Raw genomic sequence first — 23,797 nt, forward strand, 5'->3', positions numbered from 1 at the left:
ATCATTTTCATAGTCTTCATCATTTGACATAATTTTCCAACTATAAGGCTACTACGTCTAATTTAAATCCTGGGAAAAACAGTTTGACCAGCTTATGATGGTCAAGCTGGTCAAGGTATGTTTTGCCTTTGCATGATTTGAGTTTGACCAGCGTATGATGGTCATTCTAGCTGGTTTTGCTGGTCATACCAGCATGATCATGATCAGTTTGATAAGATGGTTACATTCACACCAGCATGACCAACTGGTGGCCCAACCAACTAAACCATCAAAAGATCAGCAAGAGCTGGTATGAGACCATCTTAGACCTACTGTACCAGCATTTAAGCTGTTTTTCTGTCAGCAGGGAAAGAATATAGGCCTGCCTGACTTCGGGTAGGCTATAGGCCTTTCAAGTCCACTGTACAAGGCACAGTGACAATGTTAAGGGGTTAGCTAGGCCCACTGCCTTGCATAGATTGTCTTGGAGTAGGCTAGGCTAGTACACAGTTAAGGATTTAATGTGGTAGTAGGCCTACGTCGCTACACGCAGTGGCCATTATGGATGGGAAATTGCAAGTCACCATCAGTGGTGAAATGGAAAAAGGAACAGGTCAACAGGTAGCCTACAGAACAATGCTAGATGCATGTAGGCACAAGAGTTTGACACACTAGTTAACACGTGTCTAGTGGCTGTTCCTTTTTGCAGTGGTAGGCCTACCATGTCAAAACACTGTCTCTTCCATTTATCTTTTGTTGCGGCTCTTGTCATCTATATGAGAACTGCTAAAGAAAATAAGAGACAATACTCACTGTGAATTTGTACGGGCTTTCTCAACTGATGGAAGTATGATGCACGACTATAATGTAGGAACGAACGGTCACCATTGCCCGTGGGTGTCGTTAGGCCGCTTTTGCACATAATGCCCCTGTAAATAAATACGTTTTTACTAGCTCCTTTTGTTGACCAAAACTCCCGGCTAGTCTCTTCGCTAATGTAGGAATTAGATATACTAGCCTAATCAAATAATTGATTAGGCTGAATGTGGAGACTGGAAATGCTGAGTTTTCTTGTTGTTATTAAGTGCATGCAGAGTACCTAAAACATTACAATGTATTCATAATGTATATTTGAATAAATATGGTTAAACAGATTAGATCTTTACTTCGTACCTTTACCAGTATTTCCAATTTCAGCAGCAGCAGTAGGCTATGACAACAGTCACAGTAAGTGGCAAGCAAGTTCACAGTGCAAAGTTTTGGGTCTAGTGAGTGTTGCCATTGGCAGCAGGATTGGGCTAGTAGTTCTACGCCCCTGCCAGAGCGGGAGCTCTGTGTTGACGCGGTGAAGCGCTCAAAGGAATCCAGCAAGAGACAGCCCTCAATTCACTCAATTGTCAGAAAGCGAATTGCCTAGTTTAACCGGACGAAGCTTCCGGCAATAAAGAGCAAGGGTTTGAATATTGAATATTGTTCAATGTTTTTCGCGATATTTTTGTAAACCCTTATTAGTGGATAACGTTACCTGTCCGGCAAAACACAACACGACCGACCTAGTGCTAGCTATCTAACGTTAGCTATCTAGCTGACTGATAGCATTGCTGTAGGAGAGGTAGGAGATGGATCTCTTCGGTGATCTGCCTGAACCAACCCAGGTGGTTACAGGTAAGTACGTTTTCAAAACTGTTAGGTCCTACATAAATGTATTTTGTGCAGACCTTTTTGTATATGATTATTTTGGTACCGAACTTTGCATTAGCTACTAGCAGCTAAGTTTGCAGCTAACTGTTAGGGGTTTCATGCCATGATGAACGTGAAGTATATTAGTTTGTCTTTTAACAAACTTAGACATTAGACTTATGTATCATTATCGACAAGTTTCATAAATTACGTTGTACTGAATTAATCTCTATGTTTGGGCGTTTTAAAGCACGCAGTTTGACTGTGGTGGATTGTGTGCATGACGCTAATGTTACCCACCTAGCTACAGGCCATAATATTGTCGGTCAAACTTTTTTTTTTTTTAAAACATGGTAGTCTAGTTACCCAATGGGGTAGTAGGTCACAGTCTGTGGGACCACGTAACATGCACTAAGCAGGGTTATCAAGTAGCCACATTTTTACCCGAGGAGGCTATTTCAATCTCAGCAGAAATATGAGGAAATGCAAAAAGGGTCTGTAACTATCAGTAGTTCTTTTCCCGTTTGGTACGGTGCAGGTAAGGAGCCAACCCAGTCACCTGAAGAGAGCAGAGGTGAGAAGAGGAAACACGATGAGGGGCTCGAAAAAGAGGTGACGGTGGAAAAGAATGAAGAGGAAAAGAAAGTTTGTAAAGGTTTTCCACATTTCCACACAAAATGTATTAGGTGTATGTCTGTATGTTCATTGCATGTATCCCTCCCAAGTGTACAAGAATACTGACATTTGCCCTGTTCTGCTTGACCTGTTATGACCCTTATGTGTTGTGCACTGTTTGGCCAGGTCAAGCCAGGCTAAAGGCATATGTAGCTGCACGCAGAGGTGAGCGGGAGGAGATGCAGGATGCTCACGTACTCCTGCCGGATATGAGCAGCATCATATCTTCACTACCATCCCAAGTGTGAGTTTCTCTAATGCTACCTGATGTAACACTCATGAGCATGAGTGCCTGCTTGGCCTACTTCCCTCAGGTTCACTGCTTCCACGTGTTCAATCCAATTGTTTTTTTGCAAATGTTCCTGCATTGTGAATGCAGTTCATGTTCACTGAAAAACCAGCAGTCAAAAAGAGTTCTGCACTGATGCCAGCCTACACATGATCATCGTTCCATACCCGAAGTGGTCCACTGTCCATGTTCAGATTGCAGACATTTCCAGTTTGTTTTCAAAGCGTATCTTAAATGACTGACCTCAAATCTCTACTCTACAGGTCAGTGTGGAGCATTTCATTAAACGTGCTACACATTTTTGTGTATTTGTTGTGTAAATATTTGTCACTGCTGTGTTCCAGTTCTCGTCTGGCCTACTTTGCGGTTTTTGATGGTCATGGCGGAGCAAGGGCCTCCCGATTCGCTGCAGAGCATCTGCATCACACCCTGGTCACCAAGTTCCCCAAAGGTAAAAAGCTGTTCGCTCACAGAATATTTATGCAACCACTTATTCTACATTATATATTTTTTTTGAATTAATAGTACTTTGTAGAAATCTGCTTTCACTTTTACATTAAAGAGTTTGGTGTAAAAAAAGGCTAAATCAAATTGACCAAGATTCCATTTATAAAAGCAATAAAATGGGAAAATATCCAGGGGGGGGGGGGGTAAATACTCTTTATAGGCACTGTAAAAGTCCTCTATCAGTGTATTTTACATCTTTAATCATCAACATAGTACTGAACACACATCCCACACCACAGTACATACTACAGGCATTCACATCACTGATTCATGTCCTCATAGGTGATGTGGAGAACTTGGACAAGCTAATAAAAAAGTGTCTACTAGATACTTTCCGTCAGACAGATGAGGACTTCCTGAAGAAAGCCTCAAGCCAGTAAGCTCTTTTGTCCACCAGTCAATGTTAGTCAACATCAGTGTGTTTTTCTTCTTAGGCCTCATAGTATTTCAGATCAGTTGGTAATCTTTGTACGCTTGCGTTTTCTCCACTAAAATGTGATGCTATTCAAAATTTGCAACTGCTTGTATATATTTTGTAGAAGATTTTAGATGCATGTGAGCTGCAGTAAAAGACTGTTTTGATTTTCCATCAGAGTTTCTCAGTGGACCTTTAAATATTCCGGACTATTGAAGAGTAATAGAGTCTGCACACATGTGCTCTGTACAAGTTTACTATGCAATGTTTCGGCAAGTAGCCTTCTGCAGGTGTTTTTATAGATAACCATGTCGCCCTACAGGAAACCAGCGTGGAAGGACGGCTCGACAGCCACATGTGTGCTGGTGGTGGATGATGTGCTATATGTGGCCAACCTCGGGGACAGCAGGGTGAGACTCCCTCCACCACCTGCAATGTTTGAAAGCCCTGTTTCAGAGAAAGCAGTTGGACGTGAACCCACTATCCATTTTCGCTTCACTTCAGTTGGAAGTTTCATTTGAATTCTTGAATGTTCCACATTGGGCTTCAGAACAGTTGCACTGTAGCTTGTTGATCTTATGTATTGTTTAGAGGTTGAATGTAGTCCATTTTCACTTTTTCACTGCATGCAGCTTCACCTTGGTGTTTGTTCTAGAGAAGCATTGTGTAGTTTCTTTGTTCTTTCAGGCTGTTCTATGTCGTTCAGAGCACAGGGAGGACGGCGGGGAGAAGAAGTGTGTCACCCTGGCCCTCAGCAAAGAACACAACCCCACCATTTATGAGGAGCGGATGAGGATACAGAGGTCAGGGGGGACAGTCAGGTGTGTGTGTGTCTTCAGGGACGGCATCTGTGCTCTCATCTCAGTACACCTTGTTGCTGTTGGGTAGTATGTATGATTGTTCATAACTAGTAAGGAGTCTCAGTCCTGCGGACTTGCTCCCTCGACCCACCTGCTGTATGAGTCTTGTATCCCTACTCCTGATTGAAAACAATGTATGTAAAATGTTCTTTATAGGGCAAATGAAATCGGGCATGTTCAGATAATTAAATTAGCCATTGGTGAATCCAGTTATGCATGCTGACAGAAGTACAGTCTTGTACTGTGTTTAATGGATGAGAAAAAGGCTTCGGGATGTTGCTGACAGAAGTACTTTCTTGTACTGTGTTTTTAATGGATGAGAAAAAGGCTTCGGGATGTTGCGCGGCAGATGGCCAATGTCCTTGTGCTGTGTGTGTGTGTAGAGATGGTCGCGTGTTGGGGGTCCTGGAGGTGTCGCGCTCCATAGGGGACGGCCAGTACAAACGCTGTGGAGTCATCTCCACACCAGACCTCAGACGCTGCCAACTTAGTGCAAGTGATCGGTAAGACTGTAAAAACCAATCGAGTTTACACATTATGTTCTACAAATATGATTTGTGCCAATTTAGGGATGTACAATTACCGGTATAATGGTAAACCGCGATAAAAATGTTGACGATAACAATTACCATTTTCTTTTCAAATATCATAATTATCACGGTTGATTACTGCGGTGTGGAAACCGTGTGTTTAATCCTTCCCAGCTTTATCCGAGCCTGCTTTTGACATACAGTAGGCCTGGTACAATAAAACAAAACTGGTACTCTACTGATTCTGTTGTCTAATTGATGGTTTTAACTACGACACCTGATTTTAAAAGGCGGAACATTTTTACCGCAAAATGTGCACTTTATCATGTAGCCACTCTGTGTGTCTTTTTATGTTCACTTCCACATTAAATCCATTCCACTCACGTTATCAGGAGAATACAGTAGCCTAAAGTTTATTTCAAACGCTTACTTTGGTCTCATTCATTGGATCCAAATAACAGAAATCGCAAACTCCAAGTTATGATAGGGTAAGTTAAACTATAAGCACATAGCCAATTAAACTTGACCAAGAAAAAAGTAAACGGGACACTTTTTGAAACTATTTCAGCTTGTGTAGGCCTATCAGTGCTTTCTGAACATATTGAACACACTTTTAGAAATACCGTGATACCGAAAACCGTGATAATTTTGGTCACTATAACCGTGAGGTTAAATTTTCAGATGTAATGTAAATGTTAATTGATCAATGTTTGTGTGAAGTGCATGGATAATGTTGGTGCATAAATTGGTCCTGTATGTTGTATTATCCAGGTTTGTGATTTTGGCCTGTGATGGCCTCTTTAAGGTCTTCTCGCCAGAGGAAGCTGTTAAATATGTACTCAACATCCTGGAGGTTTGTACATTTGGAGCATTCTTACAAAAGCATTCTTACTGATTGGGGGATAAGATTCATTGTTAGAACTGATTACAGTGGTGTATTTGTTATGTATGTTGTTTTTATTACCTCAGTATGTTTGTTAAGATTTATGTCTATGGCACTTTATGATGGACGGACTAACAGTGATGACATTTGATGTCTTCAGGACACATCGGTTGCCGTGGAGAAGAAGGAGGGGCAGACGGAGAGGGAGGCCCACCATGACGCCGCTTGTCAACGGTTGGCCAGTGAGGCTGTGCGGCGCGGCTGTGCAGATAATGTCACTGTGATCCTGGTGTCCATTGAATTCTGAGAGGCACTCGTCCACTCTTCAGTCACGCCAGAAAGCACTGAGGTCAATGAGAGAGCTGTGCTCTACCAAACATGCCACACTGTCTGCTGCACAGACATTTAGGGGGTCGTATTCTCCAGGCAATTCGCTTATGAAGGTGTTGTGATCTGGAAAGGAATGTCAATGTTTCATTTGAGCAAAAGGATACATCGCCACCCTCCTGAATAATTCAATAAAACTTCTACTTTTTTATAATTTGCTTGGTTTGTCTTATGTTGAAGTGGTCAGGTATAATTGCTCAGTGCACGCAGGAAAACCAAGGATGAAGAACTGCACAAGGAAAGGGAAGTCAGAGTTTGGGCACAAGTAAGCAGCCCTTTAAGGATGTTTTGTCTTGTCTCTGGCGACTTCATGGCTCCCTGTATGCTTGAAATCGGCCACAATAGTTCCAGTCCCCAAGCAGTCTAATGTCACAGGCCTGAACGACTACAGGCCAGTGGCATTCACCCCCATCATTGCAAAATGTTTCGAGAGGCTGGTCATCACACACATAAAAGCTGCCATACCACCTTTACTAGAGCAATACCAGTGCATACAGGAAGAACAGGTCAATAGAGCAGGCCATAGCTATTGTGTTACACACTCTGCTAGAACACATAGAGCACAGGAACACATGCAAGGCCTCTCTTTGTTGATTTCAGCTCAGCAATCAACACAATCTTGCCAAACAAACTCCGTAACAAACTACATGGACTTGGACTAAGCACCACATTATGGTGATCTAGAAACTGTATACTGGACTTTCTAATAAACCACACACAATATGTAAGAGTAGGCAAACACACATCCTCCACCCTAACCATTAACACCGAGGCCCCCCAAGGTTGTGTGCTTAGCCCACTTCTCTACACACGACTGCAGCTCTTCCTCCCCATCCACCTACATAATAAAATTTGCCGGTGACACAACAGTGCTCAACCTCATCACCGGGAATAACAAGACTGCATAGAGGCGAGAGGTCCAACTGCTGGCGGCATTGTGCAGAAGCAACAACCTGGCCCACAAAACAAAACAAAAAAACATCATTGTGGATTTCCGCAAGACTGGACAGCTGAGCCACTCTCCACTCCTCATTGGGAATGAGGTGGTGGAGAAGGTCTCTAGTTTTAAGTTTTTAGGTGTGACTGCAGCGGAGGAACCCCCGTCGTGGGGGAAAACCATCGCCTCTGCCACAGCAAAGGCCCAACAGTGCCTCTTCTTCCTCAGGAAGCTGAGGTGGTCAAAACTGCCCCAGAGACTCATGGTCAACTTTTATCACTGTGCAGTGGAGACAGAGTGTGTTGACCTACGGGTTACTGGTGTGGTTTGCCACCTGCACCAGCGCAGAGAAGGAGGCCCTACACAGAGTGGTGAGAGCCGCAGGGAAGATCATTAGGGTCATCCTCCCAGACACTGCAACTGTGTACACCTCCTGCATAGGGTGGCCATTTCCATAACACCAAAAAGGAGGACATTTTGTGGCATTTAGTGAGGTAAGAATAATTAGGACTCTGGACTCTAATCTACTCCAAACAATACATACAATACAATATTTTGTCCATGATAACAAGTATCATGACAGTGATTCTGAAATACTCTATTCATTGCAAGACAATTTGATCTACAATATATCCTGATGTATGTGAAGAAGAGGAAAAATATTCCTGGAAAAGCTAAAAGTGTGTTCACAGTACTTATAGTAGTAGTATAGTATTTATTCAATACATTGGGGTGTCTGTTTCAAAAACTGGCCAGATGAACCTGCCTTGCAAAGTGAACCTGTCTTGCACATTTCTGGACTGAAAATGTGCAAAGTAAATTCACATAAAAATAAATAAACAAGTGTATGTCAAAAATACACATTTCAGTTCTTAACAAGCATAAAGAACTTGTTTTAAAAAAAAAAACACCATGCATTAACATTCAACTGATACAGTGATTTAGTCTATTGGGGACTTGTCTGCGGTGTCTTCATCTTTGTGCCTTTGTGTGTGCAGCAGTCCACCTGTATTTTTAATTGATTTAAGTTCCTGTCCTCAGTATCCTGTTCTTTAATTTAGCTTCAGCAGACTCCACCTTCACCCTCTGCAGCAGTTCAGGAGACAACATCTCTAGGGTCAGCTCCTCCAGGTTAAAGTGAAGTTTTGCTACAACCAGTGCTGGTTCAGACCTCTATGGGGCCCTAAGCAAAATCCTGCTAAGGGGCCCTCCTACCTGAACTCTGTGGGCCGAAATGTAACCTTTTTTTTACAGTCCCACCTGACACCCCAGTGCTCCCAATACAATCTAGTTGTATCTAGACCAATAAAGCTTGACTGAAACATTGTACAACCAGTGACTTGTTTTAAAAAATGTATGGGAAGAGTGAAATCCCCCATTAATTAAGAGACATGTCCTCGCATGTTTCTGCTAAAAAAACTGCTGGTTTCATCTCAAGCACACGTGTTATGAACGCACACGGAATATGAGTATTTCACAACTTTTGTGAATGGGGAAAGCTGGCAAGAAAGCCGCAGACAGATCAGGGTAGCCTATTTACTTGTTAGGTAGGCCAAGGCCAGCAACACACGCTGAAGAGATGCAAACAGATCAACGTATTTCCTCCTGATTGCGAAAACGTTTGTTTTCTTTTTCTGTCGGTCCGCGGTCCCTTCAAATTATCAGACGAGTGATAGAAGCACCTGATATGATTTGAAGCATTCGCCGAGTCCATAGTTTGAGAACAGCTATGCTGCGTCTGAGCAAAGATTAAGCCCTGCGCAACTCCAAAAAGGAGGACAAATGAGTGTCGGCTTGAGGATGCGCCGGACGCCGGACAGGGCGTTTAAAATCCGGACGTATCACTCCTGGATGAACCGAATGAGGAACATCCTCCAGGACCAGGGCCATCTACACCCAGCACACCACCTCTTCCAACCACTGCCCTCTGGGAGAAGATATCCATCAGGTCCAAAACCAGCAGGATGGTCAACACCCCCGTTACAATGCAGTCATAACTCAATTAGATTTATTAATTTATTGCACCAAGCACTTTACTGGAGATAACATTTTCTGGGTTTTCTAGGCTAGGGGGTATTTATGGGGAGTTCATTATGTACAAAGTAATGGGTGATTCATGAGGATGTAATGTTAATTGATAAGGTTGGACAACTAAAACTACGCCTGTTGTGTTTTGCTCTCGTTGTTATCCTGTAATGACAAAATAAAACTGAACTAAAAAGACTTTTGCAAAACTACAAGTAGCCTACCATCAAAGGTACATCGGACATGTAGGCTACCTTGTATCGGACATCTACATTGCACTAGTTCCATATTATTGGTCTATTGCTCGGTTGACTAAACAATATAATATTTCTGGAAATCAACAAGAATAACAATAGATTTTCTACTGGACGTGGATTAAAACAAAAGATCTCTACTGTTATTTCTGGAAATACATTGCATTTTGCTTTGCAGGTATGCAAGTCACGTCTATTATATGTGGAGTCGTGACAGACCGACACAAACGTTATGGACTCTTACTTTGAAAACCAAACCGGATGCAACATGATACAACCATGCCACACACACGATTGGTCGAGAAATGCTCATCGGTCGTCCATCTGTTAGTTCAGACATCCAATGAAATTATAGTTTGTGCTTAAAGGAAGCGCGATTCGCTGACTAGGTTCAAGTTTGTTGGGCCTTCTTTCCTCTTCTGAGCAAGCTGTTCTAACTCCAGAAATCTGGAAGAAGCGACTGTTTTTCATACGACAGCATGCATGCGCACGGAGACAGCTGTCAACATTTCAGTAACCATAGCGAGGAAAGCATTAATTTACGGGTTAAGTCACGTGCATTTCCTTATTGTATTTATTACTGCAGGCAATAATCCTATAGATCTAGTTGCAGAGTATTAACACCCGTCTTCTCTGTTGACACCCTCAAAATGGGATGCATTTTCCGTTAGCTCGCTAGCCAGCTTGGTTTTATCCCGATAATGAATATATGTTAGGACGGCAAGAACGGCGTTTTGGAGAGTCTCTCCTTGTTGTTTTAGCAATTGTTTTAATTGTACAGAGTGTTACATTTTAGCAACAATATGGCTAACATTTAGCTAAGTTACATCAGTGTCCCAAATTGTTACTTGGTACCTAATGATGAATAATTTATTGGAATACAATGCCGCATGATCAGTGTGTCAGTGTTTTACTCTTTAAAAGAACTGGGAGAATAGTGTTGTTTTAAGCTGCTAGGAAGGTGACATATGACACAAACAAAGCCATTATTTGACAACTGCGCCCTTTGAAGTGCCACGATGGATTCTTTTTTGGATTTCGAAGAATGTATTAAAGATTCACCGCATTTCAGGTAAAGCTCGTATTTAACATTTTGTCCAAAGAGAGGCGTCGTGTTACCACGATAGAGACAGACAGTGATTGCATTGCAATTACTTTCTTTCATAGGGCCTCTCTGGATCAATGTGAGAGTGATGTAGCTGAATTGGAGAGCCGAGTTGGGAAGGTAAGACGTTTCGGCTATTAAGTTTGAGTCATATGTCTGTGGCGAGACTTTTATCTCCAGGGGTTGTTGGCTTAACCATGCAGCAGCCATATTTTCATCCGTCTTTCCCAGGTGATGAAGATGTGTACTAAGATGGTGGAGGCTGGCCAAGCATACAACAACTCTAATCAGCTGTTCCTGGCTGCATTGGCTGAGTTTTCCTTGTATCACAAGCGGGACAATGTCATTATGGTAAGTTGCATTCACTCTTGAAATTATGCACAGTCTACATTAACAAGCTTCCAGTCAATCAAATCCATCCTTTTTCAGTGTGAAGTGTGCAAATTAAGTTATGTGTGTGTGGGCCTGCACCAAATTCACCTGACCCAGCTTCACATCATGCTGTATGTGTGCATCTTTTTTCCTAATAGAACTGCCTACGCCAGTTCAATCAGGGGCTACAAGAGATGATCCAGTTTCATACGGTAAGTAGGCCTACCACAAAAGGCTATGTCTACGGCTGAAAACCTGTTTAAGTTCACACTATTCTTTCACACAAACATACGTCAAAGACCACTTGAGGTGCAAACAATATCAGATTTTTGGTTGATTTGACCATCAGTTAACTTTGAAACAGGCACTTTACTTTGGATAGACAATAGCAATACATCATAGGTGTGATTAACGTCAAAAAATCTAGACTCGAGTAAGTCAACTTTTGACACCTCTGATATGTTTAGTGTTCTAAAAGACATCAAATAGCCCTAGGGTACAATTGTAAATTGAGGGTATAATTATGTTCTCCTGCCTCCACCCACAAGCTGCTCTTATCTTACCAGTATGTGTTATTATCAGCAATGTGACCCAGCCCATTTCAAGCATAATTTTGACTTCATTATCTGTGTCTTTAAGTCACTGAAGTTAGTTTTCCTATTCTCGACATCGCGGCCACTTCCGATTTGGAACAACTTGGTGAAAGCAAACGTGTGGACAACTGAAGTGAATAAAAAAAAAAAATCGTAGAATATCCGGTTATTCAGTCGGTTTAAATTTCTATGAGCCATCTGGTAGTTTGCAGGGGCACTCACTCAATCCAGCTGTCATCAACTTCAGATTGTAAAGCCTTTGCTGTTCTATCTAGCTCTTCGGAATAGTTCAATTAATTTTCAATTAACAAATATGACCACATGGTTTTGCTTTCTCTGTGTACATTTGTTTCATGTCAAGAAGAAAATGAGAAATTACATGGTCATGATGCCGAACATTTGTCTTATTTTACATTCCCCTTCCACAGATGCTGTTTGACCAGACCCAGAGAGCCATTACCCAGCAGCTCACCAACCTGCTCTCACAGTGAGCTCTTCATCTACACACACACACACACACACACACACACACACATACTGATACAAGCATTACATAAACACCACATACCCATCCATCACACATTTCTTGGCACTTGTAAAGCCAGACTGATAGCTATATTTTGCATGGATGCACACAAGTATGCCATAGCTTCTATTAATGACTCTCTTTTTGTATCTGGTATCCAGTTATTCTGTACCAAGAAAAACATCACATACAGTTTGCCCATTCTACAGCTCAACCTTTTGCAGTGGTTTTATGTTCATTTATTTACTGCATATCCACCCATGGTGCTCGTCTCTAGGTTCATGCCTCAGATAAAGGACACCCGAAGGGAATTTGTGCGGATCGGGGAGGACCTTGAGACCGCTGCTGCAAAGAACGCCCAGATCTCTCGCCACAAAACCACTGAGGCTGAGAGGGCCAGCCACCTACTGATAGCAACACGCAAGTGTTACCAGCACTTTGCCCTGGACTACTGTTTGCAGGTAACGACTGTTAAAAAAGACAGTGTATTTACAGTGCCTCTCAAGAGTGACCTGTTCTACAGTTTAATTATATCGGTTTTGCTATAGATTGTGGGCCCTAATTTAAACGTTGGTCAAAGTTCAAAGTCAGTTAATGAGCATAGTGCGTCATGACTATAGATTGTGGGCCCTAATTTAAACGTTGGTCGAAGTGCAAAGTCAGTCAATGAGCATAATGTCTCATGAATAAACTAAAGCCATCGTGTGGCATGAGAGAGCTTTTAGAGACCCACTGATGTTTGTGCTTTAGATCTTGTTCATGGTATTAAATTAGCAAATAGATTTTGTGTAGTCATCAAATTAGCTTTAGTTTAGTTAGACTTGAGACCTAAATTAGGGCCCTGTGGCCAGCAGATCTGTGTAGTGATTGCAATATCATTCAATTTAGAGGTTGATTTGGCTATGTGTTGTGCTAAAATACTTTGTGTATGTGTTGTGCTAAAATACTTTGTGTACTTGTCTACACTCTGCATACCATATTTCAGGATGGCTCCTGAATTAACCAATTCCAACAGTTAGATAACGCCACCCAAAGAACCTACGGCATTTTAGTGTAATTAGTTCAGCTCACAGAATATTTCAGCCAGCCCCCGGACTATGTGTGTGCTGTCGAAACACCAACATCTGTGTTTTCGTGTGCTGACTCAGACTAACCTGAGATATCCTGGAGCAGAAGGACAGCTTTGTTTACACAGGGAGTGACCAAACTGGAAGGAAAGGAAGGGGGGAAAAACTCCAGGTAGAGTTCAACCAGTAGGCCATGGTGTGGCCACTAATGTATAGCCATATTATAAGAGCAAATGGCCAAAGCCAGGAGGAACCCCTTCAACTCTGTCCCCCTTCAAACATTTGAATTGTATTAATTATTTATATCTAAAAACGCAGGTCTATGTTAGGTCACTGGGGATTTGTTTACCGATTACAAAAGCTGCTCCGGATTTTTCAAAATTCTTAACTTGTGCACAGAGGCTCAATTCAGCATCACTAAATGTGCTTAAACTGCTTACAAATAAATAAACACTGATAATCCCTCTTCTCTTTGAACTATTTTCCAAACGAGCATTCTACTCTTGTTTCACTCATTTGATTTCCATTTTGTCTTGCAGCTGAACAACTTTAAAGTCCAACAGAAGCTGGACATCTTAAACTCGGTGAGTGTCTAAGCGTTCTTCCTCCTTCCTGTTGAGAGGCCAGGCTGAATGGTTGGTTACGAAGGCAGCCCTGGTTGGCACAGACTCCTTTGGCAGCGCCCCAAGCAGACAGCTGGGGATTAGGAGTCTGCGGGGCTGTTACGCTATTAGTGGGAAGTGGCTAGTCCCAACGGGTGGCTCTTACACGGATGATGCCATGGGTGAACAGAGAGACGCCCAGAGGCTTAAACGGCCTGTAATTGTGTGTGTGTGTTTCAGGTCTTTTCCTACTTCCACGCCCAGTACACCTTCTTTCACCAAGGCTACGACTTGTTAAGAGACTTGGAGCCCACCATGAAGACTATGGCCACACAGGTGTGTGTACCCCTGGTCTCTTGTGTTTGAGACCTTTTTCAGTAGACCTCATATGGCCTTGTGCTGCCTATTGGCATATTTACTGCCAATCTCTGGCTTGTTGTCTGTATTGGTTGCAGCATCTGACGCTTGTGGTTGTGATTGTGGTCAAAAATTCACACTGAAATGATGTTCAGTAGAAAGTATTTTTGTTGCTCTGTTGATGACTATATCACTGCCTGTTATACAGTAAGTGGTATTTGATACAAACCACAAATTCAACAAGGAATAAAAGCCAGATATTCTACTGATTGGTTTTCTCATGTGAAACATATGAGTGAATCCCATTCCATGTCTCTTTAGCTTGCTCAACTTTCCACGGATTGCTCATCTAAGAGAAAAGATCTGGAGAACACACATCTTCTTGTCCAGCAACGAGTAAGGATCAGTTTCTGAGCATCAGTGAATATGCACTCAACTCAAAAGCACAACTTGTTTAAATTACTAGCAAGCATTTAAAACAAGGCCTCTTCAATGTAGAGTTGATATTTTGCAATGTGTAGGTGGCTAAAAGGTCCTACGTGGTTCATGGATTCTGCTGTTATTGCAGAATTATTAAAACACTTAATTCACATTTAGATTTATTCATTTGGCAGACGCCTTTATCCAACGTGACTTACAGCAATAACATCACCACTTTAAATGTCATACACAATGTTGTGCTTGCGTCCACATGACTGATCCTCTTGTTTAGGATGCCTCTGGGGAGCCTGTCGTTGCCTGCACGCCAGCAGATGGTGGAACTATACAAGGCTACCTGTTTAAGCGTTCGCGCAGGAAGAACAAGACATGGAAAAGGTGAGAAGAGGAACTGATTTGATATTTGTGTCAGTTCTGTTATTTATGACATTAATGGGTATTATGAAATTGATTCAAGTCATTGAAGGATTTGATGAAGATTGGAGATTGATGAATTGCGAAACTGGAAACTTTACTTTAAACAACTAATATTTAAAATGGTTGTTCTGCATTTGTTGATATGCAAGATCATGAATCATTTTTGTTGTCACCCTGTAGATGCTGGTTCTCCACTGAAAACAACCAGCTAGTGTACACTAAAACACACAAGGTGGGGGAAGCATGTTCACCTATCTCTTTAAATTACTTTCAAATTACTTTCAGGGATATGTGAAAGTTCACATATTTCCTGCCGGAGCTAAGCTGTAGTTTAGCTGTTATTCAAAGGAGGCACATACAGCAACCATTTTTACATAACTATTAATTAGTTTTTCATATCAGTATAATATAGCAGGAAATGCACCTATAACAAGTTTCACTTGTTTGCATATTATTAATGTGTAAATGTGTTACGCAAACATACGTTACATTTTTAAGAACATAAAAGTGCAATATGAAAGTGACAGGTACAGTACATATAGTACATGAAATTGCCTGTAGGCACTGGAGTCTCCTCTCTCTCTCTCTCTCTGTCTGCGCTGCAGGAGAAGCCCACAATGCTGTTTGATGACCTCAGGCTGTGTGCGGTGAAGCAGCTGGACAGCATTGACCGGCGCTTTTGTTTTGAGCTGGTGTCAGTTCAGAAGTAAGAACCAGGCCGCAGATAATGAGGATCTCTTCCCTGAAAAGGAGGGGTTGTTTGGCCAGGAGATGGAAGGAGCGTGGATGAATAAGAGCTTTTGGAGCGAAACGAGTCACAGTGTTCTATCACATTCTGCTGTTCTTAAAATAAGTTGAACAGAAGATATAGACAGATGTCTACTAACAGTGTGGCATTAGTGTAATCACATTATGTTTTGTACTCAATCTAAAATTACTTATTGGATAGCAAAAAGCATGCAGTCCAATTCAATTACCTCAGTTGTTACAATCAATGCATTCAATAAAGGCAGGCGAGGCTGTAGTGTCCTGTACACTGTTTTCCATATGTGAATCAGTTGTCCCTAATTGGCCTTCTCTATCTCCCCAGGTGCTGTGCCCTGCAGGCGGACTCGGAGGAGCTGAGGCAGGCCTGGATCAATGCTGTGCAGGGCAGCATAGACATGGCCTACCGCCAGAAAGAGGAGGCGCAGCAGCCCCAGGTAACACTAGTCACCCACCCAGGCAGGCAAGCAGGCAGGCAGGCAGGCAGGCAGGCAGGCACACCCTATACTCACCCACAGGCACCAGCACAGCCTTGCATGGTTCAGCACAGAGGCCCAGGAGTGGAGACACACAGATGTGCTAAAGGCCACCATATGGGATGTAATAGAGATTACTTCAATGGTCATTAAATATTCATTGGTCTCCCCTGAGGCACGTACATATACACCAGGCACCCCACAGAGATGCAAATGTCCTGGTACATGCAAAGGTGGAGCTAATATCCTTGTTTCTCGAAATATATTAGGAAACAACATCTAAAATAGCCAAGTTTGATATTATTTCTTTCACAAGAATGAGGAAAATGTACTAAATATCAAGATTGATCTTTGTTGTTGTTGTTCTGCCTCTATGTTTAGCCCAAGGAGAGCTCTCCACCGGTGCAGGCTGTGGTCCCCCCACCAGGGCAGCCACCCCCCAGACAGGCTGTGCTTGGCGTGGCCCTGCAGGGGTCTGGAAATCAACGCTGCTGCGACTGTGGAGAGGAGGATCCGCGCTGGGCCAGTGTCAACCTGGGCATCACCATGTGCATAGAGTGCTCTGGCATCCACAGGTACCTCCTGCTGGGGAGAGAGGGGAAAAAAGAGAGGGGGAAAAAAAGTCCGCAACACCAGTATATGCTCCCAAGTTATAGTTTAATTACCGTATTATTACCGTTACCGTTATATTAACCTCCTGCTGGGGATACATGGACAACATTTACATACACTTAGCTGACACTTTTATCCAAAGCGACTTAGACCAATCAAGGTACGCTCCGCTTTTATTAAACCTTGTGCCCAGGGGTGTGGCAATTTAATATAATGTGCATGATCCAAAAATCACTTACACCCTGTAAAAATCATTACTCCACTGACCAAGAAAAATCTGGCTCATAGCAAAAGGCGCATATAAACCACAGCTGAAGACGCACTGTCACGAGATATAAGCAGCAACTCCTCTGCAGGATACATATCCTTAGGATTTTTATTCAGTCGTTCAAACTTTATTGGTGTAAGTGTTGCTTCTTTCATGCTATGTTTTCAATGGTTACCCCTTGTCAGTCAATAGTTAAAGTAATTAACTGGGTATAACTGTTTTGTCATTGATTATGAGACCACGGTGAAGGTAGTTTCACTTTGCCAATGAGTTTAAATAATAGACGAGTGCAGATACGTGTAGGCTATACTCTGCTGGTTTTAGTAAAGCGTGGTTTAGTGGAATACCTGTTCCATACGGTCTCGCGTGCAAGCAGATTTCTTTCAAATGCGCCGCTGACTATCAAAATACCGATGCACTGATCAGGCTTGTGCAAAATTCCAGAATTGAATTGAAACTGGCTCTTAAATTCCAATTTAATTCCTTAAATTTCCATACTGCTCACTCAGTACATAACTGCCATCCCACAGTCCTCAGTTATTCAGTGCTGCTTAATTGGCATGTTGAAAACTGTTTTTTGGATGTTTTGCAGGAGCCTTGGTGTCCACCTGTCCAAAGTCCGATCTCTCACCCTGGATTCATGGGACCCAGAACAAATGAAGGTAACAGGCAGAGTTTGTGAGGGTGCAGCTCAGACATACTACCGTAAACAATATTATGATTGACCAGTTATCTGTGTCGCTGTCATTGTGGTAATGATGATCCTTGATGATCAATGATGATCTTTCCTTGTTCCAGCTACTCTGTATATTAGGGAATGATGTTGTTAATGGCATCTATGAGGAGTGCAGCTCAGAGGACGGCATAAAGAAGCCCACCTCTCACAGCCCACGGTAAGAGCCATCATGCAGAAAGAGGGCTCATGCATATGTGTATCAGTAAATATTAATATCTAAACACCTATAAATGTATGTAGAAGCCTGTCTGTCTGTCTGCCTGTCTGTCTGCCTGTCTGTCTGTCCATGTATTAGTCAAGCACTGTATGCATCTGTCTATGTACCGTACTTGTCTCTGGGTATGAATATTTATGACTCATTGTGTGATCAACTTCAACAGCAATATGACATCCTTAATAGTCTTTGATGATCTGCTTGTCATGGTACAGTAGCAGTGATGGTGGTGTGAGGCGTATCTCTCTCATAGTCTGTGTATTTATGTATGTCTTTCCTCTTCCAGTCAGGAAAAGGAGACATGGATTAAAGAGAAGTATGTGGGGAAGAGATTTGTGCGAAAGGCCAATTCTTGTGACTCAGGTGTGTACAATACTTCCACGATAGAGGAAGATACAGTATTATGGTTGTGTATTGGCAAAAATATAAAAATACAATACATATCATGATACAGGGGATTTAATTTAATATACTGTCATATTCAATACTGCAACCAAGCATTGTGCCTTTAAGCTACTTCCTGTCTTATGTCTTATTGTTACATTGGAATAGAAGTCATGGAAGTAATCAAGGACCGTATTGAATGGATTATAACTATTATAAGCCAAAACCTATCAATATACATTGCAAATAACATTGTAAGCTGACTAAACATAGAACATAACATAACATAAACATCAAAACACTTATACCATAAGTGGCATAACATCACTGACATGAAACACCACTTGGACAATTCCCTGACTCACGATACTCAAATGTATTGATATTTTCTTACATCCCTGCCTCATTGATATATAAACAAACAAACAAACACGCACACAAACCTATTTACTTAAGTTAGTTACTTGAGCTGGGCTGCTATCACTGTAGAAACCGTGAGGCGTGAAGGTGGGCGACGGCTCTACCAGGCGGCCCTCCAGGGGGACCTTGTATCCATGGCGGCAGCTCTGGCCCATGGCGCGGAGGTGAACTGGAGTGACCCACAGCAGGAGGGGAGAACTGCTCTGATTGGTGCATCCATTGGGGTAAGTATCAGGCAGTGATGGAGCTGGATGTGTTCAAAACTTTTCAATCACTGTGTCCTTTAGGTGTGTCTGTTTGCTTGCAACATTGTCTGTGTGTGCGCAGATGTGAATCTTGGCATCATTGTGTGTGTATATTTACCCATTTCAAAGATGAATTGTCTTGACCAATGACTGTCTGTTTCTCAGTATGCATATTGTAATATATATACACAATAATATGTATTTTGTGTGTGTGTGTGATAGTTATATATAAATTGAATCTCTGTATGTATGGACTTGCAGGGTTCCCTTACAGCATGCGAGTTCCTGCTCCAGAACGGAGCCAATGTAAACCACAGGGACCAGAGGGGCCAGGGGGCTCTTCACGCTGCTGCCATCGGGGGCCACACAGGGTGAGTATCCTCAGGAGTCCTCACTGAAACAAAGACTTGTTGCAGAGCAATACTCTGATCTCTGGGCATTATGTGTAAGCAGCCAAGGCTTTTATTTTGTTTGTGCTCATGATAAGCCATTCAAATTCAAATGTAGTAGGCTTTAGGGCAGAATAACAGAGCATGATATCTCATTACATCAATCTGACATGCATGTATCTGATCCTCAGGCACGTGTGCCTGCTTCTAAAGAGGGGAGCCAATCAATACGCAGCTGACGAAAAGGGAAATGACCCGCTCAGCATTGCCATGGAGACTGCTCATGCTGACATTGTGACCTTGTGAGTACAACAGTGTTTTCCTGTAGAAAGGCTTGAGGGTACAAGGTGTGTCTGTGTATTTATTCTCTTTACCTTGTAAGTTGTGCCAAGCAAGGTAAACAACAACAACAAGCTACAGCAACAACTTTATAAATGTTTCAATGTTTCAAGAAGGTGTTCAACCATCACTGTTTTGTCTCTGTTTTTGGTGATTTATTTCTTAGAAAAAAATGTGTATTTTGACTGTGCTGAGGTTATCTGTCATTGTCTTATGTTCTGCAGGCTGAGAATGGCACGTATGAATGAGGAGATGAGAGATTCTGAGGGATTCTTTGGTTCGGTTGGTAAGTGTCAAAAGTGCTATGCTGTTATTGACAACCGGCCAGTAAGCATTTTATTTATTTATTTAGTTTATTTCTTTCAGGGACCATGTACAAAATACATTAAAGATGCCCTGCCAGACGTATTTCATTACTTTGTGGAAAACATGCCTTGGTTACCTTGTTTCAAGCCATTCTAATGTGGTATTGAAAGCCTGCATGAAGACTCGGCTCGATTTGCGCCAGTTCTCATTAATATTCAACGAGCTAAGCTGCTTGACTCTGATTGGCTAACAGCTAGTAGGTTTCGTCCATAACATGACAGCCATTATCAACTAATTTTAGCTTAATTCATGGCATGAACTTAGCTTGGCTAGCGAGTGCTAGCATTGTCCAAAGGTGCATAAATAAAACCTGCTAGGCTAGCGAGTTCATTAAACCTGTATAACATAGCACTTCCTTGAGTTGACAATTACATTTTACTTACAGGCACTGGTCGTAGACTGCGATGGTAGCCTGCTCCAGGCTTCAACAGCAACCTTTTTGCAAAGCCTGTGGCATTGTTCCAAAAAATAAACTGAAGCCATTTGAAGTCTGGGTTCTTGGGCAAAATGCATTGTTGAAGTTCTATTTGTGCATAGCGCACAAGTCCGTTGACATTCAGCCATCCTTGCATAGGCCTACGAAAACTGTCACAGAGCTAAATGAATTTTGTGGGCAAGGTCTCAACTGGGCGAGCTCATGAATAGTAATGAGCTAATCAATTCCACGTCAATCTGAAGAGCTTTTGCAATTGGCCTAATTTCTCTGCTTATTTCTTTTCAGTGGCTAGAGCTGACAGAGGAGTTAGCTATTTATTTTTACATTCACGACATAGCACAAACACATATGGACCTAACATGTTTAAAAAATACAAGTAAAAACAGTTTTATGTGGCAGGGCACCTTTAATCCCATAAAGAGAAGAGATGCTTTGTACCAGGTTTAGCTAAAAGCTAATTTCCATCTGCAGTTCCTGGGATTTTATGGTTTTATTTACACAGACCCTCTGACTTGCGTGATGGAATTCTCATCCAGCCCAGATACAAGAGTGGGACTGTGGGTGTAAATGTAGATTTTCCAGTGTGCCAACTTCATCCAGTTACAGACCTACTTACGGGGGGCATTTGAGAAATCAGGTTCATCAACTAAACCATGTCTGTTAATACAACCTGATACACTTAGAGAGTTCATGTTCTAATGTGGTAACCAAGCTGGCCAACTCATGGTACTAACATGTACATAGAGAGGTTACTTGGTCACTAGGCGAGGCTTACAGGGAGCTTGAAGATGAATCTGTAATGAATCTGAATAAGCCAATTCACTTGTTGTCAAATTCAGAAACTTGCTTTTCATGGTCCTCTAGCTGTCCTTATTGTATGTGTGTTCAAAAAACGATTGTTTGTACATCCTTTCTGTGAATAGGAAACAGAAATGTGGCTCAGACCCAGCCATGCACAATTCCAGCCAATAAGCACTTTGCTTCAGGAGCATGGAAAGGAGGAGTGTAATTTCATTGGCTGTTGAGCTCAAATGGCAACAATGTTCTGCCAGAATCATCGACCATGCCTTTGATCGCTTACTGTGGCCCCTCCTCCTTGTTAACTTTTGGCTACCATCATCATATTTAGACCCTATATTTAATGTGATATATCATCATTATTTGTCGTATTTGATGTATTATCTCCATTTATTACAATTATATATTTTAGGATAATGATACTATGGTTACAGCCAAGCAGTTAAGCATCAAATCATTGTGTCCTTTTGACACAATGATTTGATGCTTAAATATGCTTGTCATATTTAGGCACATTTTAGGTCTTCTGTAATTGTATAAGATTTTGTGTAATACCTCACCAGATCTTTTCATTTAAAAGGGCGTGTGTTTGTGTTTTCAGGTGATGATGAAACATTCCAGGACATCTTCCGAGACTTCAGCAACATGGCATCCCACGATCCGGAGAAGCTCTCCCGGAGACAGTTCAGTAAGAGTGCAGACGAGGATGGCGAGGGGAACCGACTGATAAATGATCAACATGTAGAGGAAGATGGAGGAGGAGGAGGAGCAGGAGAGGATACTTAAGATCACATGAGCAGACTTTTGACGTCCAGTGCTCTTAACCCAGCTGCTGCATGTGTCACATCTTGTCTTCATGAGCGCTGACTTAATTGGGTCAGTCTGGACAGTATTGATGTTTTTTTCTTTTCGTTTATTTTACTTGTTCAGGAAAGTTAAACCAGGAAGTGTAGTGCCAGACTAACTACACAGTTCCACAGTAGAGTTACACAAGTTACAAATCGGCAAAGAGAACGTGGAAAAGACTGTATTCTCCACGGGCACATTTAGACTGTTTCTCTTTGCCCAGGAACAGTGCACCCCTCCCCACTTTACTGTACAGTTGATTATCAATTGGTGAAACATGAGTTCAGGTTGAAGCAAGGAACCAGGGTAAGTCAGATCATAGTTTTATGGAGATGATTTTATCACCTCTAGTGGAAAAATGACAAATAAGTTAACCTCAGAAAGCCAAGCCTCTGACTTGGTAAATGTTGGGTATATATTACAAGACAACTGGTCAAGAGCTGCGAAAGTGACCGGAAGGTTCTTTTGACGGATACAACCAACCCTACACTTTTAACTACAGACCTTTCTATGCCACATTAAAACAGAACAAAATGGTCATAAGTGGGTGGTTAGGCTAAGTGGGTATACACTCCAGCCAATGACTGTGGATTAGACAGTCTAATCCACACTGTACACTTAGCTGGTGACACTATGAAAATGTATCACTTTGTAGATGGGACTTTAAAGGCTGAAGCTGGTATAGATGAAGGTATGGGGCATTATTGGTCAGTAATTTTACATTGGTGTGTGGTGGCAGATGAATCTCAGGTTCGTGTGAAGTGGCAGGGGTGGAAGAGATCTAGTTCAGAAAGTTGTGGCATCTTTTTTGCTCCCATTTGTTTACTAAGCTACTTGGCTACACAGAGAATTTACCTTTTAGTTAAAGGATTGTACAATGTAAGAAATCTGTGCAAATAATGCAGAATTTAGTAGAGGACTTCACTTCCTGCTTTTAGGTGGACGGACCACTGGCCAGGACTAACTTATTGATCTAAGTTTGGCTTAATGCGCAACAGAGAAAGGGAAAAGTATTACAAATATTTATGTTTTTAAAAATAGTATTGTGTTGTTGTAGGATGGGATGAATTTTAGCAACTCAAATGTTAAGTGTGTATGTTAACTAAATGTCTATTATAGTTCTTCTATTTTTGTGTGCTGCATGACAGCACTTGTATTTTAGATTATTTGTCTCTGGTCGACAGCTGTGGAACTGCTCCACCCACTAAAGCCACTAACCTCCCTCATATCATTTCAAATCTGCTTTTAAGGTAAAGAGCATTTATATGTGGAGAACTGTTACTGTGGGTGATGAAAAAATGACATGCACTAATAGATCATGACAAGAGGCTGCAACAACAAAAAGCATAGCTCTCCATTTTGATAAAAAAAAAACACACTTATACATCTTTATGGAAATGTTGAATTGTAACATTGTATAATTGCAATAAAATGTATTTAACAAACTGTCTGATTATATAAATTATTTACACAAGACATTAGAGATAGTGTAAGTAGGCCTAAAGACTACATTATATCAAACATTTTATAAATGAATCTGCACATAACATCAGTAAAATACAGATCCTACAAATCAATACAAATGATGCTTAAATAGAGGGTAAT

The 23,797-nt window shown here is 41.8% G+C and overlaps 3 protein-coding genes across 5 annotated transcripts in view; 2 read left to right on the plus strand and 1 right to left on the minus strand.

Moving 5' to 3' along the window:
* Positions 1 to 1,277, minus strand: part of nyap2a (neuronal tyrosine-phosphorylated phosphoinositide-3-kinase adaptor 2a) — a 53,757-nt gene extending 52,480 nt beyond the window's left edge. For both annotated transcript variants that reach the window (XM_042063649.1, XM_042063648.1), the window contains exons 1-2: positions 1,153 to 1,277; positions 793 to 908 (exon numbers count right to left, since the gene is read on the minus strand). The gene's annotated coding sequence lies outside the window, so the exon portion shown is untranslated. The remainder of the gene's footprint in view (positions 1 to 792; positions 909 to 1,152) is intronic.
* A 51-nt stretch (positions 1,278 to 1,328) lies between these two features.
* On the plus strand, positions 1,329 to 6,359 carry LOC121683814 (integrin-linked kinase-associated serine/threonine phosphatase). Of its 2 annotated transcripts, XM_042063651.1 has the most exons (10): positions 1,329 to 1,644; positions 2,198 to 2,314; positions 2,461 to 2,578; positions 2,968 to 3,074; positions 3,413 to 3,506; positions 3,868 to 3,955; positions 4,233 to 4,366; positions 4,789 to 4,908; positions 5,707 to 5,788; positions 5,979 to 6,359. In XM_042063651.1, exons 1-10 carry the CDS (start codon positions 1,599 to 1,601, stop codon positions 6,123 to 6,125), a joined length of 1,053 nt encoding a protein of 350 aa, XP_041919585.1. In that variant the 5' UTR covers positions 1,329 to 1,598; the 3' UTR covers positions 6,126 to 6,359. The 2 variants fall into 2 exon arrangements, with proteins under 2 accessions (XP_041919585.1, XP_041919586.1); XM_042063652.1 differs by having other exon boundaries at positions 1,331 to 1,644; positions 2,172 to 2,578.
* Positions 6,360 to 9,801: 3,442 nt separating this feature from the next.
* Positions 9,802 to 23,555, plus strand: zgc:162872 (BAR_ACAPs and ArfGap_ACAP domain-containing protein). The gene is made up of 22 exons (XM_042064708.1): positions 9,802 to 10,493; positions 10,589 to 10,646; positions 10,758 to 10,877; positions 11,057 to 11,110; positions 11,920 to 11,978; positions 12,295 to 12,478; positions 13,624 to 13,668; positions 13,927 to 14,022; positions 14,365 to 14,439; positions 14,756 to 14,859; positions 15,079 to 15,130; positions 15,504 to 15,604; positions 15,989 to 16,100; positions 16,521 to 16,714; positions 17,612 to 17,681; positions 17,818 to 17,912; positions 18,256 to 18,332; positions 18,843 to 18,997; positions 19,280 to 19,389; positions 19,599 to 19,709; positions 19,971 to 20,032; positions 21,948 to 23,555. Exons 1-22 carry the CDS (start codon positions 10,441 to 10,443, stop codon positions 22,130 to 22,132), a joined length of 2,172 nt encoding a protein of 723 aa, XP_041920642.1. The 5' UTR covers positions 9,802 to 10,440; the 3' UTR covers positions 22,133 to 23,555.
* The last annotated feature ends 242 nt before the right edge of the window (positions 23,556 to 23,797 follow it).

Source organism: Alosa sapidissima, chromosome 15 (genome assembly GCF_018492685.1).
Source record: "Alosa sapidissima isolate fAloSap1 chromosome 15, fAloSap1.pri, whole genome shotgun sequence".
NCBI classification, from domain to species: Eukaryota; Metazoa; Chordata; class Actinopteri; order Clupeiformes; family Clupeidae; genus Alosa; species Alosa sapidissima.

Coding starts and splice junctions, on each gene's coding strand:
- LOC121683814 (XM_042063651.1), top strand. CDS start 1,599: ATGGATCTCTTCGGTGATCTGCCTGAACCAACCCAGGTGGTTACAG. Junction 3,507..3,867: donor CTGAAGAAAGCCTCAAGCCA/GTAAGCTCTTTT, acceptor GTCGCCCTACAG/GAAACCAGCGTGGAAGGACG. Junction 4,909..5,706: donor CAACTTAGTGCAAGTGATCG/GTAAGACTGTAA, acceptor TGTATTATCCAG/GTTTGTGATTTTGGCCTGTG.
- zgc:162872 (XM_042064708.1), top strand. CDS start 10,441: ATGGATTCTTTTTTGGATTTCGAAGAATGTATTAAAGATTCACCGCAT. Junction 13,669..13,926: donor AGCTGGACATCTTAAACTCG/GTGAGTGTCTAA, acceptor TGTGTGTTTCAG/GTCTTTTCCTACTTCCACGC. Junction 16,715..17,611: donor GAGTGCTCTGGCATCCACAG/GTACCTCCTGCT, acceptor GATGTTTTGCAG/GAGCCTTGGTGTCCACCTGT.